Source organism: Scyliorhinus torazame, chromosome 7, assembly GCF_047496885.1.
Source record: "Scyliorhinus torazame isolate Kashiwa2021f chromosome 7, sScyTor2.1, whole genome shotgun sequence".
Classification (NCBI taxonomy): Eukaryota; Metazoa; Chordata; class Chondrichthyes; order Carcharhiniformes; family Scyliorhinidae; genus Scyliorhinus; species Scyliorhinus torazame.
The window spans coordinates 136,305,364-136,322,003 of NC_092713.1; the positions used below are offsets into that span (position 1 = coordinate 136,305,364).

General features: G+C 42.5%; 1 protein-coding gene across 7 annotated transcripts in view; it reads left to right on the forward strand.

Moving 5' to 3' along the window:
* Positions 1-16,640, forward strand: part of prrc2c (proline-rich coiled-coil 2C) — a 131,872-nt gene that overhangs the window by 113,374 nt on the left and 1,858 nt on the right. For 3 of the 7 annotated variants that reach the window (XM_072511540.1, XM_072511541.1, XM_072511543.1), the window contains 11 exons: positions 3,368-3,554; positions 4,074-4,277; positions 5,504-5,664; positions 6,477-6,613; positions 7,366-7,600; positions 7,713-7,814; positions 8,485-8,595; positions 10,644-10,859; positions 13,077-13,180; positions 14,317-14,440; positions 15,953-16,186. In XM_072511540.1, the coding sequence (XP_072367641.1) occupies positions 3,368-3,554; positions 4,074-4,277; positions 5,504-5,664; positions 6,477-6,613; positions 7,366-7,600; positions 7,713-7,814; positions 8,485-8,595; positions 10,644-10,859; positions 13,077-13,180; positions 14,317-14,440; positions 15,953-16,186 (1,815 nt within the window). The remainder of the gene's footprint in view (positions 1-3,367; positions 3,555-4,073; positions 4,278-5,503; positions 5,665-6,476; positions 6,614-7,365; positions 7,601-7,712; positions 7,815-8,484; positions 8,596-10,643; positions 10,860-13,076; positions 13,181-14,316; positions 14,441-15,952; positions 16,187-16,640) is intronic. The other 4 variants (XM_072511542.1, XM_072511544.1, XM_072511545.1 and 1 more) reach the window with 3 other exon arrangements.

Sequence of the window (16,640 nt, forward strand, 5' to 3'; positions counted from 1 at the left end):
CATTGTCCGTTCATTCGTTGTTGCAGCGTCTGCATGGTCTCGCCAATGTACTACGCTTCGGGACATCCTTTCCTGCAGCGTATGAGGTAGACCACGTTGGCCGAGTCGCACGAGTATGTACCGCGTACCTGGTGGGTGGTGTTCTCGCGTGTAATGGTGGTATCCATGTCGATGATCTGGCACGTCTTGCAGAGATTGCCATGGCAGGGTTGTGTGGTGTCGTGGTCATTGTTCTGAAGGCTGGGTAGTTTGCTGCAAACAATGGTTTGTTTGAGGTTGCGTGGTTGTTTGAAAGCAAGTAGTGGGGGTGTGGGTAAGACCTTGGCAAGATGTTCATCTTCATCAATGACGTGTTGAAGGCTGCAAAGAAGATGTCGTAGTTTCTCCGTTCCGGGAAAGTACTGGACGACGAAGGATACTTCCCTGGACCTCATACAATCGCTAATTTCCTTTGTAAGCCATGGCTTGGCTACCTTTCCCGTTTTAGTTTTGCGCCAGACAGGAATGAATCTTAGAATCCCTACAGTGCAGAAGGTGGCTATTCGGCCCATCGAGTCTGCACCGACCATTTGGAAGAGCGTACCACCCTCTCCATCCTAATCCCACAACCCCACCTAAACTGCACATCCTGGGACACTAACTGGCAACTGATCATGGCCAATCCATCTCATCTGCACAACTTTGGACTGTGGGAGGAAACTGGTGCATCTGGAGGAAACCCACGCCAACATGGGGAGAAAGTGAAAATGCCACACATTCCCAAGACCAGAATTGAACCCGGGTCCCTGTGCTGTGAGTCAGCAGTGCTAACCACCGTGCTCACCCGTGTTACAGTTCACTCATGAGCACTTTGAATGTTTGCCATTGCCCATCCACATTCCCCAAACCATCATAGTCAACTCTTGCCTCATACCATCATAGTTTATTTTGTTAAGATTCAGGACCGTAGTCTCAGAATCAACTTCATCACTCTCCATCTTGATGAAGAATTCTATCATATTGTGGTCACTCATCCCAAAGGGACCTCGCACAACTAGCATCCCCAAGCGGACTCGCACCTCGAGATTGAAAATTATTACATTCTCATTACGCAATACCCAGGCTATGATGGCCATTTCTCTAGTTGGTTCATCCACGTACTGGTCCAGAAAACCATTCCGTATACAATCGAGGGATTCCTCCTCTATGGTATTATTACTCATTTTATTTGCCCAATCTATATGCAGATTAAAGTCACCCATAATTATAGATGCTCCTTTATCGCACGCATCTCTAATTTCCTGTTCAATGTCACTCCCAACATCACTACAATTTGAGGATCGATATACAACCCACACGAATGTTTTTTCCCTCTAGTGTTTTGCATCTCTACCTATACAGATTTCACATCATCTGAGCTAATATTCTTCCTCACTATTACGTTAATTTCCTCTTTAACCGACAATGCACCCCACTGCCTTTTCCCTTTGTCTTCCCTTCCTAAATATTGAATACTCCTGGTTGTTCAGTTCCCATCCATGGTCACCCTGCAGCCATGTCTGTGTAAATCCGGCTATATCATACCCGTTTACATTTCTTTGTACGATTAATTCATCCACTTTATTTTGAATGCTCCCCATATTAAGGCACAAAGCCTGAAGGCTAGTCTTTTAAAACATTTCTTGTCCCGTTCACTGTGGCCCTGTTTGATTCTGGCCCTTGATTTCTCTGCCTATCACTTTTATTATTCTCTTCACTGTCATTTTTTCTTGTGCATGTTTCCCCCTCTGATCCTTGCACAGGTTCCTATCCCCCTGCCATTGTTGTTTAAACCCTTCCCAACCATACAAGCTAACACTTGCACTAGGGTATCTGCCCAGTTTGTACTGGTTCCAATGTCCCAGGAATCTGAAGCCCTCCCCCTCACACCATCTCTTCAGCCATGTATTCATCTGATATATCCTGCTGTTTCTACTCCGACTAGCACGTGGCACTGGTGGGAATCCTGAGATCACTACCGTTTGAGGTCCTACTTTTCAACTTCTTATATTCTGTTTTAGGACCTCATTCCTTTTTTTTACCATGACGTTTGTACCAATGTGTACCGCGATCACCTGCTTTTCACCATCCCCCTCCATGATGTCCTGTACCTGCTGTGAGACATCCTTGACCTTCGCACCAGGGAGGCAATATACCATCCTGGAGTTTCATTTGCGGCCACAGAAACGCCCATCTATTTCCCTTACAATTGAATCCTCTATAACTATTGCATTCCCACACTTTTTACTCCGTGCAGCAGAGCCAACTGTGGTGCAACAAATTTGGCTGTTGCAACTTTCCCCTGAGGGGCCATTTCCCTCAACAGTATCCAAAGCGGTACATCTGTTTTTGCAGTGAAATGGCCACACATGATTCCTGCACTGCCTGCCTAGTCCTCTTGCTCTGCCCTGTGGTCACCCATTCCTTTCCTGCCTGTGAAGTCTTAGCCTGTGTTGTGACCACTCCTCTATATGTGCTATCCAAGGTATTCTCTGCATCACAGAAGCTCCACAATGTCCCCAGCTGCTGCTCCAGCTTTGAAACCCAGGTTTCCAGGCGCTAGACCTGGAGACACTTCCTGCATACATGCTAAATTGCCCCTTAATTGGGAAAAAATAATTGGGTATTCTAAATGACACATCCATGACATGTAGATGGGATGATCGGTCCAATTTTGTAGAGATTGGATTACATTAGGAGAATGGAAAAAATCTTGTTGCAAAGGTAGGTGATGATATTTATCTGATCTAAATTTCTGGATCACATTGAGCATTTTGAGAGAGAATTTTTGAGTCTTGCACTTGGACCTTCTACTTAACAAAATATTAAGCATAAATTATGGTGATTTAACTTAATATGTAGAGTTTTTGAACACTTAATTGGTTTAGTGTAATGCAAGAATCCAGCAATTATGCAACACATTTTAACATATTTTGAAAATATCAATGTTTTTGATGTCTGTTATAGCAATGTAGATTAACATTATCCCCCAGGGATTTCTTACAGTTAACCACTGTTTTTTGTTACTCGCTTGATACTTGAATGAGGTTAAAGGTCAGGAGTAAATTACGATCAAGATTTTGAATGTTGAGTAAACTACTTTTTTTTGTTGCAAGTTGATATATGCAATTATACTATTCCGTTTTGCATCTCAAAACCTGTATCATTCCCCCATTTACTTCAAACTTAAACAATTTTGTCTAGTGTTGTTGTACTACTTATGAATTGTGATTATAATTTGGGATACTAAATGTTAAAACAAGATTGTGAAGTTAAATTAAAACTTCCTAAGTAAGAGGAGATCTGAGTTTGAACAGATGGCAAAAATTATACACTTCTTCTCTTTAAGATGGAATGTGCAAGAAAGGCATGGGAGAATTCACCAACAGCAGGAGAGAAAAACTCTCCAGTGACCTCTACAGCATCACCAGTCAGCAGTGGTAATGGAGGTGGCAGTGGCACTTACACTTCCTTCTCCAGTGCTTCCATGCCTCCTATTCCAGTAGCCTCAGTCACGCCCACTACATCTTTGTCAGGTAACTGCAAAGTAGTAAATCTGTGTATAGTATGAACGAAGATTTATCTGTCTCACTGCAAAGTGAATTCTTCAACTATAGCAAATCCAATAAATTTACATCTGGCTTTATGGGACAAATTTGCGGAGAGTTAGCACGATTGACCCACTAAACCGAATATAAAAGCAGTTCTACTTTGTACTGATGTTCCCTCAGCATTTACATTACCTGAAAAAAATATATATATAACTGCTTAGATTGGAAATTAAGGATTTTTTATAACTCATTTTCAGTTGGTAAACTCCAAAATATTTTCACACTAATTATTGATTTTTGGTTTCAAAATGCCTAGAAGCTAGTTGCAGGTAAAACTAGACAAAAAGCTTTGGTCAGATTTGCATATTACATGATGTCTTCACTCCTTCCTATCTTCGCATTAGCTTGAATAAATGTGGATGATTGCTAAAATATACATTCAAATAGATTAGATTGAGATTGTATAAACTAAGTGATGTAATTTTTTTTTTTTGTTCTCACCAGGAACAGGAACATATACTACCTCCTCATTGAATACAAAAGCAACCACCATCTCCGACCCACCTAATATTTGTAAAGTAAAACCTCAGCAACTGCAAGCCAGTAACATATCCCCTGCAAGCCATTTCTCGCAGCTCGGCTGTGTAACATCACTCATACCCCCGCAACAACAAAGTCCACAGGTGTTTGTCTCTCAATCTGCAGCAGGTATGCAATGAAAATCTGATCTACCAAATTAAAGCAACTAAAGACAGCTTGGCACCAATTCAGTTTTTTGACGCCCCACAAATTTCACTTGAAGAGCAGTTTTAATGATATGTGGTATTCACTGGAAAAATATGTTTCAAAATAAATACGGTGATGGGACTAAATCTAACCTTTGTTTTCTTTTAAAATTTAGGGAGTATCCAATTTTTTTCCAATTAAGGGCAATTTAGTGTGGCCAATTCATCTACCCTGCACATCTTTTTGGGCTGTGGGGGTGAGACCCACACAGACTCGGGGAGAATGTGCAAACTCCACACGGACAGTGACCCGGGGCCGGGATCGAACCTGGATCCTCGGCGCCTTGAGGCAGCAGTGCTAACCACTGCACCACCGTGCTTCCCAAGGCTAAATCATTATTCAAAATCATACCCAAATAACCAGGACCCTTGTAGCTCGTTAAAAATTCATGTTCTTTGTGTTTATTTACATTCCTTTGACAGGAATGGTCTCCTAGATTTTGAAATGCACTGTTTTGTTCCTTTCATTGTACATATTGCAAATTAATTTGGGCCTGAGCAATTTAATCTGAATGCATAAGCCTTGGTTTATTTCACTTAAAACAATTACTTACCTCGGCATTTTACATCAATGAAGGTTAATAATAGGAGCTTTTCACAGTAACTTCATTGAAGCCTACTTGTGACAATAAGCGATCATTAAAGTACAGAAAAGCATGAGCAGAGCTAATGGAGAATAGCTTGTAATGCTAATGTACATAAATACCCCTAAAATGTCTTCCATTGAAAGAAAATGCCATTTGTTTAACAGACATAAAAGCTTTTACTTATCTAAATTGCCTTTTGTTTCATCTATATGGAATTTGCTTCTTTTACAAAGACTAGTTTAAACAAAAATTAAATAATACAGTTTATATTATGTTACAGTCTAACATGAACGGCGCTGGGAAATTTGAAGTTCAGTACTGGCCATGTACTGGTCATTCTTGAGCCAGCATAAAGAGGATCTTTTTAAGGTCGTCTCCAAATTTATAGATGTGAGCAATTTGCTCATTTTCACTAAACATTAATATCTTGCAATGACTGCTCCAGACTTTGTTTTGTTTCTAGCGCAAGTTCAATTTGTTTTTGAGAATGCAGGCAATGATTGAAATTTTTATAGTAGAATTTGGTAAGTGTGATGAATAGACATTTTGATTTCATTCACAGGGCCTGCGGGACAGATCCCAACCTTCTATATGGATACCAGCCATTTGTTCAGTGCACAGCATCCTCGCTTGGCTCCCCCATCTCTGGCACAGCAGCAAGGCTTCCAGACAGGCCCTTCACAAGTACGACATCCTTCTAGCTTTCAGAATCTCAGAGCATTTGTACGTTTTTTTTGATGGTAATGTATTTGTGTAGGATATTAAATTTCCTTTCTACCAAAGAGGACACTTTTTAATCTGGGAGTTTCCAGTTTTATTTTTTCCTTCAGTCCTGTTGAAGGTTTGTGCTTTAAGGCCATTCTACTTTCAATTTTGCCTAAGTAAATGGATAGCAAAGTTAGGGAGAGCTGCTTTATGATTCGCAAAGTGACTGTGGGCCACCAACTTCCTGAGTAAATCACCAAAGTAATGTTAATGATAGTTTCCAATTCATTTGTAAAGTTATTGACTCACTTTTTAGTGTGACTTTCCCGGGAAGACATCCAAAGAAGAAAATATTTTGTACAAAGTAATATCATATTCATAAATCTATGACTGATATTTGGATTACTCGTATGCCTACAGACTCTTATATTCTAGTGCATTTCTGTTAATTTTATTTGTTAAGCTGAACATGACATTGAAAGGTTCTTTGCATGATCAATTCAAGTTTTCCCCCCCAAGGACTATCTTAAAATGACCAGGTATGCAATCAAAGCACTACATTTGGTCTTGAGTGCCACATTAATCTCCCATCACTAGGCACATACTGTTGGGGGTCAGGGAACCTGTTCACCACTCCCCTCTTCCAAGAGGATAGTACACATACTACTGTTGTTGGGGAAGACTGTCTTGACTGTGGGCAGCTTGAGTTGTGGATTTATTGCGATTGTGTGCTTCTAGCGTAACCTCCTATTTTCTTGCAGGAAGGTTTGTATTGAGAGAATATGATGTTTCTTGAACTAATTGCTTTCCTAATTTTTTTTTTGTACTAGCCAACTGCAGTTCAACAGATCTCAATACCTATATATGCACCAATTCCAGGTCAACCACAGGCTCAGCTGAGTTTAGGGGGGGGGCCTTCTGTCTCACAGGCCCAGGAAATGTTCAACACATCATTGCAACCTTTTAGGTAAAGCTGCTCCGTTGGAATTTTAATCTGTTAACGTATTATGGCAGTCAGGCATTCAACCTTCTGTTTCTCTTTGTTATTAAGAGTAGTAGTTCCTCTTGATGGGTACAAATCTTGAGAGAGGCCCAGTTCAAGCCAGGTTATAACTAAGGGTGGGGTTCTCTGGCCTCCTAGCCATGTGTTTCTCAGCAGCGGGAGACGGTGTGCCCATTCACTGGCGGCGGGATTTTTTGGTGTGTGTTTCCTCTGTTGTCGATGGGAATTGCCATTGAAGCCACCCCATGCTGCCGGGAAACACGCGGCGGGGGTGTGCTGCCGGTGGGATCAGAGAATCCCAAGTATCCAGTGCGGTAATGGCTCCCATTGGGCAACAGATAACAAGGATTTCAACACTTGAATCAGCATCTTATTTGATTCGCGTAGTTATTGCTGCTATTTAAAGTTGCATAATAACTCCCTATTTTTTTTCTCTTAAGTTTTCTGTTATGGATACTTTAACGTATGCAATTGACTGTGGTTATTTATGTTTATTTTTCCCACAAGGTTTACTTTATAAATCAGCAGAAATGTTGTGATTTGATTTCTTGTTTTACAGACCTTTTGGATTCCTTTCCAAAAATTTCTAATGCTTTTTAAATACATTGAATTTGTAGATTATTTGGGAAATAGCTTGAAAATGTCAATAAATATATCCTCTTGCATTTTTCTGCAGCAATATTATTGACTTTCTGCTGCATTGCTTCATCCTACAGGACCCAACAAGCTTTCATGCAAAACAGCCTCTCTCAGCCATCTCCTGTTGTCCTCTCGGGTGCAGCTTTACACAATTTTTCCGCAGTTCAAGCCCAAGACCTAGCCAAGGCTCAATCTGGTTTAGCATTTCAACAGACTTCTAATGCACAACCCATTCCTATCCTTTATGAGCATTCATTAAATCAGGCATCAGGTCTTGCTGGTTCTCAACTTATTGACACCCATTTGATACAGGTATGTACAATATGATAATTAGTTGAGGTTAATAAGGGCAATATTGTTTGCATTGAAACTTTTTCAAGTCTGCATTTATGATCAAAAGTGTTGCATGGGTCTGCTTTTAAAGGGGAACTCTAATCAGTGGCATGTGCAGGGTCTGAGAACAGGAGAAGCCGAGGCAGGCAACTACAATATATGCTACCATACCTTTCAACATTATCATAGGAAAGTAAGTACCCCCTCTAAAGAAATATTTTAAAAAGAAAACATGTACATTTTCTGCATTGCTAGTAATTAGTTTAATCAGAAAGCTTTTTAAAATCATGTAATTTGATTTTCATGTCTTTTATTTTAATCTTGTATAAAGTACAAAATGATAAAGTAAATTAGGCTGAATATAACCTCTGGGGGGGGGCAGGAATGCCGCCCTTTTTTTTTTTTTTTTGCACGCTTATGACTCTACTCTACTCAAAAATTACTCATTCCAATACGTTATTCACCAATACAGGCACTTATCCTGCTTCTCGTACATGCTTCTTTATTTTTGAGTTATTCAGCTTGAGACAATATTGCTCTTTACTACAAGGAGCATTACAATTATTTGGTTCTTATAGCTCCGTGTGGCCAGATTTCCCAGAAAGGAAATGCAGTTTCACTTCTGTTTACCTGGTAAACCTGGCTATTTCTGAGTCCCAAATGTTGACTAATTTGCATCATAAATCAAGCTGAATTTCTCCGGGGCACAGGACTGTGGTGGTGAGTAGCCTATCAGAAGTGTTCCAGTTTTTAAATAGAGTAGGGTTCCCTTTTAATTAAATATTAAAATCTGTGCCATTTAAAATAGTTATTCCGTCTACCAGCGTACTTGATATTAACTTGAACGACATGTTTCTGTGTAGGCAAGGCCGGGTCTTACTCAGCCATCCAACCTCTACACAGGCCAGGTTCAACAACCTGGCCAAAGTAACTACTACAGCACAGCGCAGTCACCCAATGCTGCTCTTCAACAGGTAAAAAGCTTTAGGTGTCTTTCTGCCTGAAATATCAGAGTCTAAAAAGGAGGCTATGTTTAAAATTAATGCCCTTTTCAACATCCTGGACACTTTTTTTTTAAAAAAAATTTTTATTAAAGGTTTTCATAAAATATCAATAACAAAATGAGAAAGAAAAAAGAACCAAACAGGGTTAAGTACAAAACCCAATCTAAAAAAGCAACCCCCCAAACCTCTTCTCTTCCCCCCCCCCCCCCCCCCCATCCCCCCTGTACATAAATAATAAATTAACATTAACACCCCAACTTAACACAACAGGTGTATACACCCCCTCAGACCATCCAGTGTAAATAACAAAAAATAAAGTAAACCCCCCCCCTCCCCGAGCTGCTGCTGCCATTGACCAATGTCTATCGTTCTGCCAGAAAAGAACGGTTGCCACCGCCTAAAGAACCCTTGTACCGACCCTCAAGGCGAATTTCACCCTCTCCAATTTAATGAACCCTGCCATATCGCTGATCCAGGATCCCACGCTTGGGAGCCTCGCATCTTTCCACTGAAGGAGAATCCTTCGCCGGGCTACCAGGGACGCAAAAGCCAGAATTCCGGCCTCTTTCGCCTCCTGCACGCCCGGCTCCTCTGCCACCCCAAATATTGCGAGCCCCCAGCCCGGTCTGACCCTGGATCCTACCACCCTCGACACCGTCCTCGCTACGCCCTTCCAAAATTCCTCCAGCGCTGGGCATGCCCAGAACATATGGGTGTGATTTGCTGGGCTACTTGAGCACCTAACACACCTGTCCTCACCCCCAAAAAAAGGCTCATCCTTGTCCCGGTCATGTGTGCCCTGTGCAGCACCTTAAGCTGTATCAGGCTGAGCCTCGCGCACGATGAGGAAGAGTTCACCCTCCCCAGGGCATCTGCCCACGTCTCTTCCTCAATTTCCTCTCCCAACTTCCCAACTCCTCCTCCCTTTTACCGAGGCCGCCGCCTCCTCCTGCATCACCTGGTACGTTTCTGAGATCTTCCCCACTCCGAGAGCACCCTGTCCTGTACGGTGTGTGGCAGAAGCCGCGGGAATTCCACCATCTGGCAAACGCACTTACCTGTAAGTACCTGAAGGTGTTCCCCGGGGGGAGCCCGTACTTCTCCTCCAGCTACCCAAGCTCGCGAGCTTCCCGTCCACAAACAGGTCCCCCAAAGTTCGTATCCCTGCCCTGTGCCACCCCGAAAACCCTCCACCTGTTCTTCCTGGGGCGAACCGGTGGTTCCCCCGTAATGGGGTCCACGCCGTGGCCCCAACTCCCCCCCCCCCCCCCCCCCCCCCCCCCCCTCCCCATGCCGCCTCCACTGCCCCCAAATTCTGAGGGCCACCACCGGGCTTGTGGTATACCTCCTTGGAGGGAGCGGCAGCGGCGCTGTTACCAGCGCCCCCAGACTCGTACCCACACAGGACGCCATCTCCAGCCTTTTCCATGCAGCCCCCTCCATCACCCACTTGCGCACCATTGTCGCATTGGCGGCCCAGTAGTACCCACAGAGGTTGGGCAGCGCCAGCCCCCCCCCAATCTCTACTCCGCACCAGGAACACCCTTCTCACCCTCGGAGTCCCTCGCGCCCACACGAACCCCATTATACTCCTGTTAACCCGCCTGAAAAAAGCCTTTGGGATAAACACGGGGAGGCATTGGAACAGGAACAAAAACCTTGGGAGCGCCGTCATTTTGATTGAACATCCTGGACACTTGTCATACATCCTGGTAATCAATTGTTTGACTAGCTCTTCCTTCATTTTGCTTGCCACGTATTTTCTTCTCATCCCGGCCCTGTCCACCTCCCTCAGCTGCAAAGATTGTTTGGGGGCTAGCTGCTAGATCTTTGTACGCCGCGTTCTATAATTGACTGAGGCAATGCTCTAGTGGAGCCATAGAACTGATCCTCTGAATTTGCATCCTTCCTATCGGGAACTGTCTGAGCGAAAGAAATGTTGCTCGGTTTTGCACTCGGTTGGTATAATTATGTTTGGGACTGTCGAAGAAATTGAAGAACCTTTTATTTTCTCGCAGGTGACTTTACCACTTCCAGGTTCACAGCTTTCCTTACCCAATTTTGGATCTGCAGGACAACCCTTGATTGCTTTACCCCAATCCCTACAACCTCTACAGCACACTCCAGCTCAGGCGCAGCCTCACAATCTGAGTAGGCAAACACAGATGAACCAACCCTTTAGGGGTCTAATTGCAACAGGAGCACAGACCAGCATGATTCCTGCAGCAGGCAAGGTAGGGATATGAAAAAGGTTGTTCAGAAGAGTAATTGGATTGGTTTTTTTTAATTGTCAATTTTGATCTAAAAATGTGCTTAATTTGTAACTGTCCGGAAGTTTAGTTAACATTTCGTTTATAAAACATTTTAGTAATGTTAAACTTACAATAAGTATGTACCTGTCAGGCAGGGAGGCAGTGGTCGAGCGAGGGAACTGTGGTTTACTAAAGTAGTTGAATCACTTGTCAATAGGAAGAAGGAGGCTTATGTAAAGATGAGACATGAAGGTTCAGTTAGGGTGCTCAAGAGTTGCAAGTTAGCTAGGAAGGACCTAAAGAGAGAGCTATAAGAAGAGCCAGGAGGGGACATGAGAAGTCTTTGGCAGGTAGGATCAAGGCTAACCCTAAAGCTTTCTATAGGTATGTCAGGAATAAAAGAATGACTAGGGTAAGAGTAGGGCAGTCAAGGACAGTAGTGGGAAGTTGTGCGTGGAGTCCGAGGAAATAGGAGAGGTGCTAAATGAATATTTTTTGTCAGTATTCACACAGGAAAAAGACAATTGTTGAGAACACTGAGATACAGGCTACTAGACTAGAAGGGTTTGAGGTTCATAAGGAGGAGGTGTTAGCAATTCTGGAAAGTGTGAAAATAGATAAGTCCCCTGGGCCAGATGGGATTTATCCTAGGATTCTCTGGGAAGCTAGGGAGGAGATTGCTGAGCCTTTGGCTTTGATCTTTAAGTCATCTTTGTCTACAGGAATAGTGCCAGAAGACTGGAGGATAGCAAATGTCCCCTTGTTCAAGAAGGGGAGTAGAGACAACCCCGGTAACTATAGACCAGTGAGCCTTACTTCTGTTGTGGGCAAAGTCGTGGAAAGGTTTATATGAGATAGGATTTATAATCATCTAGAAAGGAATAATTTGATTAGGGATAGTCAACACGGTTTTGTGAAGGGTAGGTCGTGCCTCACAAACCTTATCGAGTTCTTTGAGAAGGTGACCAAACAGGTGAACGAGGGTAAAGCAGTTGTATATGGATTTCAGTAAAGCGTTTGATAAGGTTCCCCACGGTAGGCTATTGCAGAAAATACGGAGGCATGGGATTCAGGGTGATTTAGACGTTTGGATCAGAAATTGGCTAGCTGGAAGAAGACAAAGGGTGGTGGTTGATGGGAAATGTTCAGCCTGGAGTACAGTTACTAGTGGTGTACCACAAGGATCTGTTTTGGGGCCACTGCTGTTTGTCATTTTTGTAAATAACCTGGAGGGCGGCGTAAAAGGATGGGTGAGTAAATTTGCAGATGACACTAAAGTCGGAGTTGTGGACAGTGTGGAAGGATGTTGCAGGTTACAGAGGGACATATATAAGCTGCAAAGCTGGGCTGAGAGGTGGCAAATGGAGTTTAATGCAGAAAAGTGTGAGGTGATTCATTTTGGAAAGAGTAACAGGAATACAGAATACTGGGCTAATGATAAGATTCTTGGTAGTGTGGGTGAGCAGAGAGATCTCGGTGTCCATGTACATAGATCCCTGAAAGCTGCCACCCAGGTTGACAGGGTTGTTCAGAAGGCGTATGGTGTGTTAGCTTTTATTGGTAGAGGGATTGAGTTTCAGAGCCATGAGGTCATGTTGCAGCTGTACAAAACTCTGGTGCGGCCGCATTTGGAGTATTGCGCGCAGTTCTGGTCGCCGCATTATAGGAAGGATGTGGAAGCATTGGAAAGGGTGCAGAGGAGATTTACCAGGATGTTGCCTGGTATGGAGGGAAGATCTTATGAGGAAAGGCTGAGGGACTTGAGGCTGTTTTCGTTAGAGAGAAGAAGGTTAAGAGGTGACTTAATTGAGGCATACAAGATGATCAGAGGATTAGATAGGGTTGTCAGTGAGAGCCTTTTTCCTCGGATGGTGATGGCTAGCACTAGGGGACATAGCTTTAAATTGAGGGGAGATAGATATAGGACAGATGTCAGAGGTAGGTTCTTTACTCGGAGAGTAGCAAGGGTGTGGAATGCCCTACCTGCAATAGTAGTGGACTCGCCAACATTAAGGGCATTTAAATGGTCATTGGATAAACATATGGATGATAAAGGAATAGTGTAGATGGGCTTTAGATTGGTTTCACAGGTCGGCGCAACATCGAGGGCCGAAGGGCCTATACTGCGCTGTAATGGTCTATGTTCTAATAGTAGTCGTTAGGATGTGTGAGTAATAGTGAAATATTTGCTTATTTCAGATGCCTGAGATGGACCTAAAGCCTTATGGATGTAGTGTAGATGTAAAACCAGGTACACCACCAATCAGTGTACGAAGTATTACACCAACCTCCAGTCCATTCAGGTAAATTTTGAACAATTGAGAGAGAATTATGACACCACATAAGGATCGGCACACAGACATTGAAAACATCAAACTATACCTCGTCACCACAATTGTCAACCCCTCCATTGCCTCTCTTGTCAAACTACTATTCCACATCCCAAACACCATGCGGCCACATCACAAACTCCGTTCCCTCGCTCCTGATTCCATCCCCACCTTAAAAGGTGCTTCTCAAGCTGAACCAGGCTGCTCCTATCCTTGTCCTCCTCCTTGATCCAGATCTGAGCTTCCAATTCCACATATTCTCCCTGGCAAATACTGCCTACTACCACCACATTGATGCACACCACTGTTCCTGTCTCAACCTTACTGCTGCTGAAACCCTTATCCGTGCGTTTCCTTCCTCCCAACTCAACCATTCCTGGCTGACCTCCCACCTTACACCCTCTACAAATTTGAGCTCGTCCAAAACACGGCAGCCTGTATTCTAGCCTGCACCCATGCCCAATCTAAAACTCTCCTCCACATTCGGGTCCCTCCATCCATGGCTTTGCCCCTCCCTACCTCTACAACCGCCTTATCTCTACAATGCTTCAAGAATTTTGAGTTTCTCCAGCTCTTGACTATTGCTCAATTACCCCCCTCCCCCCATCTTCATTAATGGCCATGCCGTCAGCCAGCTAGGCCCGTTTTTTTGGAATTGCCAACTATATTACTTGGTCTCCAACGCTCCACTTTTAAGATTCTCTTTGCACCACGCTGTTGGCCACTGACCTGATCCTATTCCTTAGCTTGGTGTCAATTTTTCTCGCTGTAGGTTCCTGTGAAGTGCTTTCAGACTTTTTCTCTCATTCGAGGTGCTTTATTAATACAAGTTGTGTTGCTGACATTTCATTCATGCAACTTGGCCAAACAAATGTTACTTAGCTGGGATGTGTTAGATACATGGTGCTTTTTAAAATGCCAGAAATATGATCAACAAGGGGACATTAATCTGCATTATTTTCTTGTCAATTTTGAAAAAAGCAATGCTGTGTAGAGGGATTGAGTCCTTAATCATGTTAAATTATCTCCTTTTATCCTCTAACTGCAGACAAATACAAATTTATTTTTGTGAGCTTGCATTGCATTTTGTGATATTTTTTCATTTTTAGAGCCAGTTCTACAAGTCCAAACGGCCAATCCAGCAAGATCAACAATATGGTCTACCAGAAACAATTTTCCTCTGCAGCAGGGGTTCGGATTGCGCAGCCGTTCCCAGCACAATTCCCACCACAGGTGCGTATGTAAAGCACAAACCAAAGACGCTTTGGCACTAATACCTTCATAATACTTTCCTTTTGGGTTACATGCTTTCAGATAACAGTAACATCTTGGCATTTCTGAAGCCAATGAGAAAGATTTTAATCTTCATACATCATCATGACTGTTGACTCAAAATATTTTGTAAAGAATGTCTTTTCCTCCTTTTTATCTTCCTTTGGTGGAGGGGAAAGAGAATCTTGGGGCTAAGTTGCTAATTACTGAAAGTAACAAAGTTTTAAAAACTCCCAGAAAGTCCACATAGTGACTTCTGCCCAGGGTAGAGTTTTCAGCAGTTTCCCCTTGCACTCTATTACTAAACGTTCAGCTTCCTTAATCGCCTTATTCCTCCTTCCTCTGACTTATTTTATTTGTAATTTTATGGGTTTCTCGCAATTTTAGAATTTTATACCAATATTTTGTATGCCTTGAAAGACAAAACTTTATTTCTTGGAGCAAACTGCTTTTGATGCCTGACAACTGATGTCAAAGAAAAAAGCATTTAATATTGTCATTGTAACACTGTAAACACATCCTGAAATGTAAATTGTGTAAATATGCATTAAACAGGAATGACAATTATGAGCTGGGAGCCCTCACTAGCATACCCAGTTAACACTGTTCCTACCATTTCTGTTTTTTAATTGTCTCTTGAAGCGTTAAAGCCAACCCAATTCAGTGACCTTTAATTTTTTCGTGTTTGTGAAGGAGCATCATGAGAATACTGTAATCAAACAGCTGTGATTGGTTGAAAAAAAACTTTACATCTTTAAATTCTGAAGAGTCTTCAGTGTTGGCAGGAATGTGTCTTGGTTATCAATCTAGCTCACATACCATAACACCAGTTTTTTAAATGCTTAATTTACCTAACTTTTCCACTCGAGGTTTTATCTGCAATGAGATTGGATTGCTACTATGGCATTTTAATTCAAACTATCAAGTGATCGGGTTAATTATTGGGTTAACTAATTGGAAGTTTACATTTGTGTCTCCTTGCCTCAGTATGCTGACTGAAGCTGAAAGATGTGCATATAAACAGCTCTTTGTATCTTACCTATGTGGACATTCTTTGTTTGTATGTATATCTGAATGATAAATGTTGCCAGGCTGTTTGATTGAGGGGAGCTTCCCAATTTGGAACCCAGTTCTATGAACATTTAACATCCATAGACAGAAACTTTGCAAAAGTCACTGGACAGAAGCAAAGAGTCACTGGGCGATGTTCAGGAACAAAGAACCAGGCTGATTCGCTGTCTCTTCTGCCTTTCACCAATTGGAACATTGACCATTACTGCATCCTCAGTGCTAACGTATCCATTCTCAAACCTAAATAAAATGCATCTGCTATGAGAATCCTGTTTTGCCTTCAACCTCTGTGTTTTATGTAGCTTCCACTTGTGTTAAAATGATACTGCTGATTATAATGCAGGCGTCACACAGTGCGGACATAAGAGGGGAATTACATTCCATTCTAATTGTTTTCACCAGATGCTTTCCCAACCTAACCTGGTCCCTCCATTGGTAAGACCTCATGGAAATACTTTTTCAGCTCCTGTTCAGAGGCCTCCAATGCCCCTGGCAAATCAGATGCAACCTCAAATGACCACAGGTATCATCTGCCATACTCGTCCTCAGCATACACCAAGGGTTCCTTCAGGACCTACACAGGGGATCCGTGGAAACCAGGCCCAAGCTGCAATGATGGCTGAACAGGATTTGAAGGTTAGCATTACTGGCAGTTATGTAGAAAAACTAATTACATAGATTATACCTGTTAAAAACCTTGATGCCAAATGAAACTGTGGTCCTAATCAGAACATGAAATGTGGACAGTCAAGATTCTGCTTCGAAATATATGTACATTGTTCTTGTAGTGGCTTATTTCTTAATTAATTGATCTGGAACATTGCCACTATTTATTAAGTTGGGGGAAAAAATTAACCATCAAGGCTGGCAGGTATATTATCAACTTTTTCCTGCCACAGTTCTTAAAGTTCTGACTTTCCACTTGCACGGAGGTGTGTGAATTACCTTTGACACTGGGGGTAATGAAAAAGAATTATATTTTTCTGCCAAAAATATTTAATTATGTCCATATGTTAATTTTCCAAAACAAAGAGAATAAATGTGTTGCATTCTACTAAATAAAAATAAGATGTGATATCAATTGGTTCAC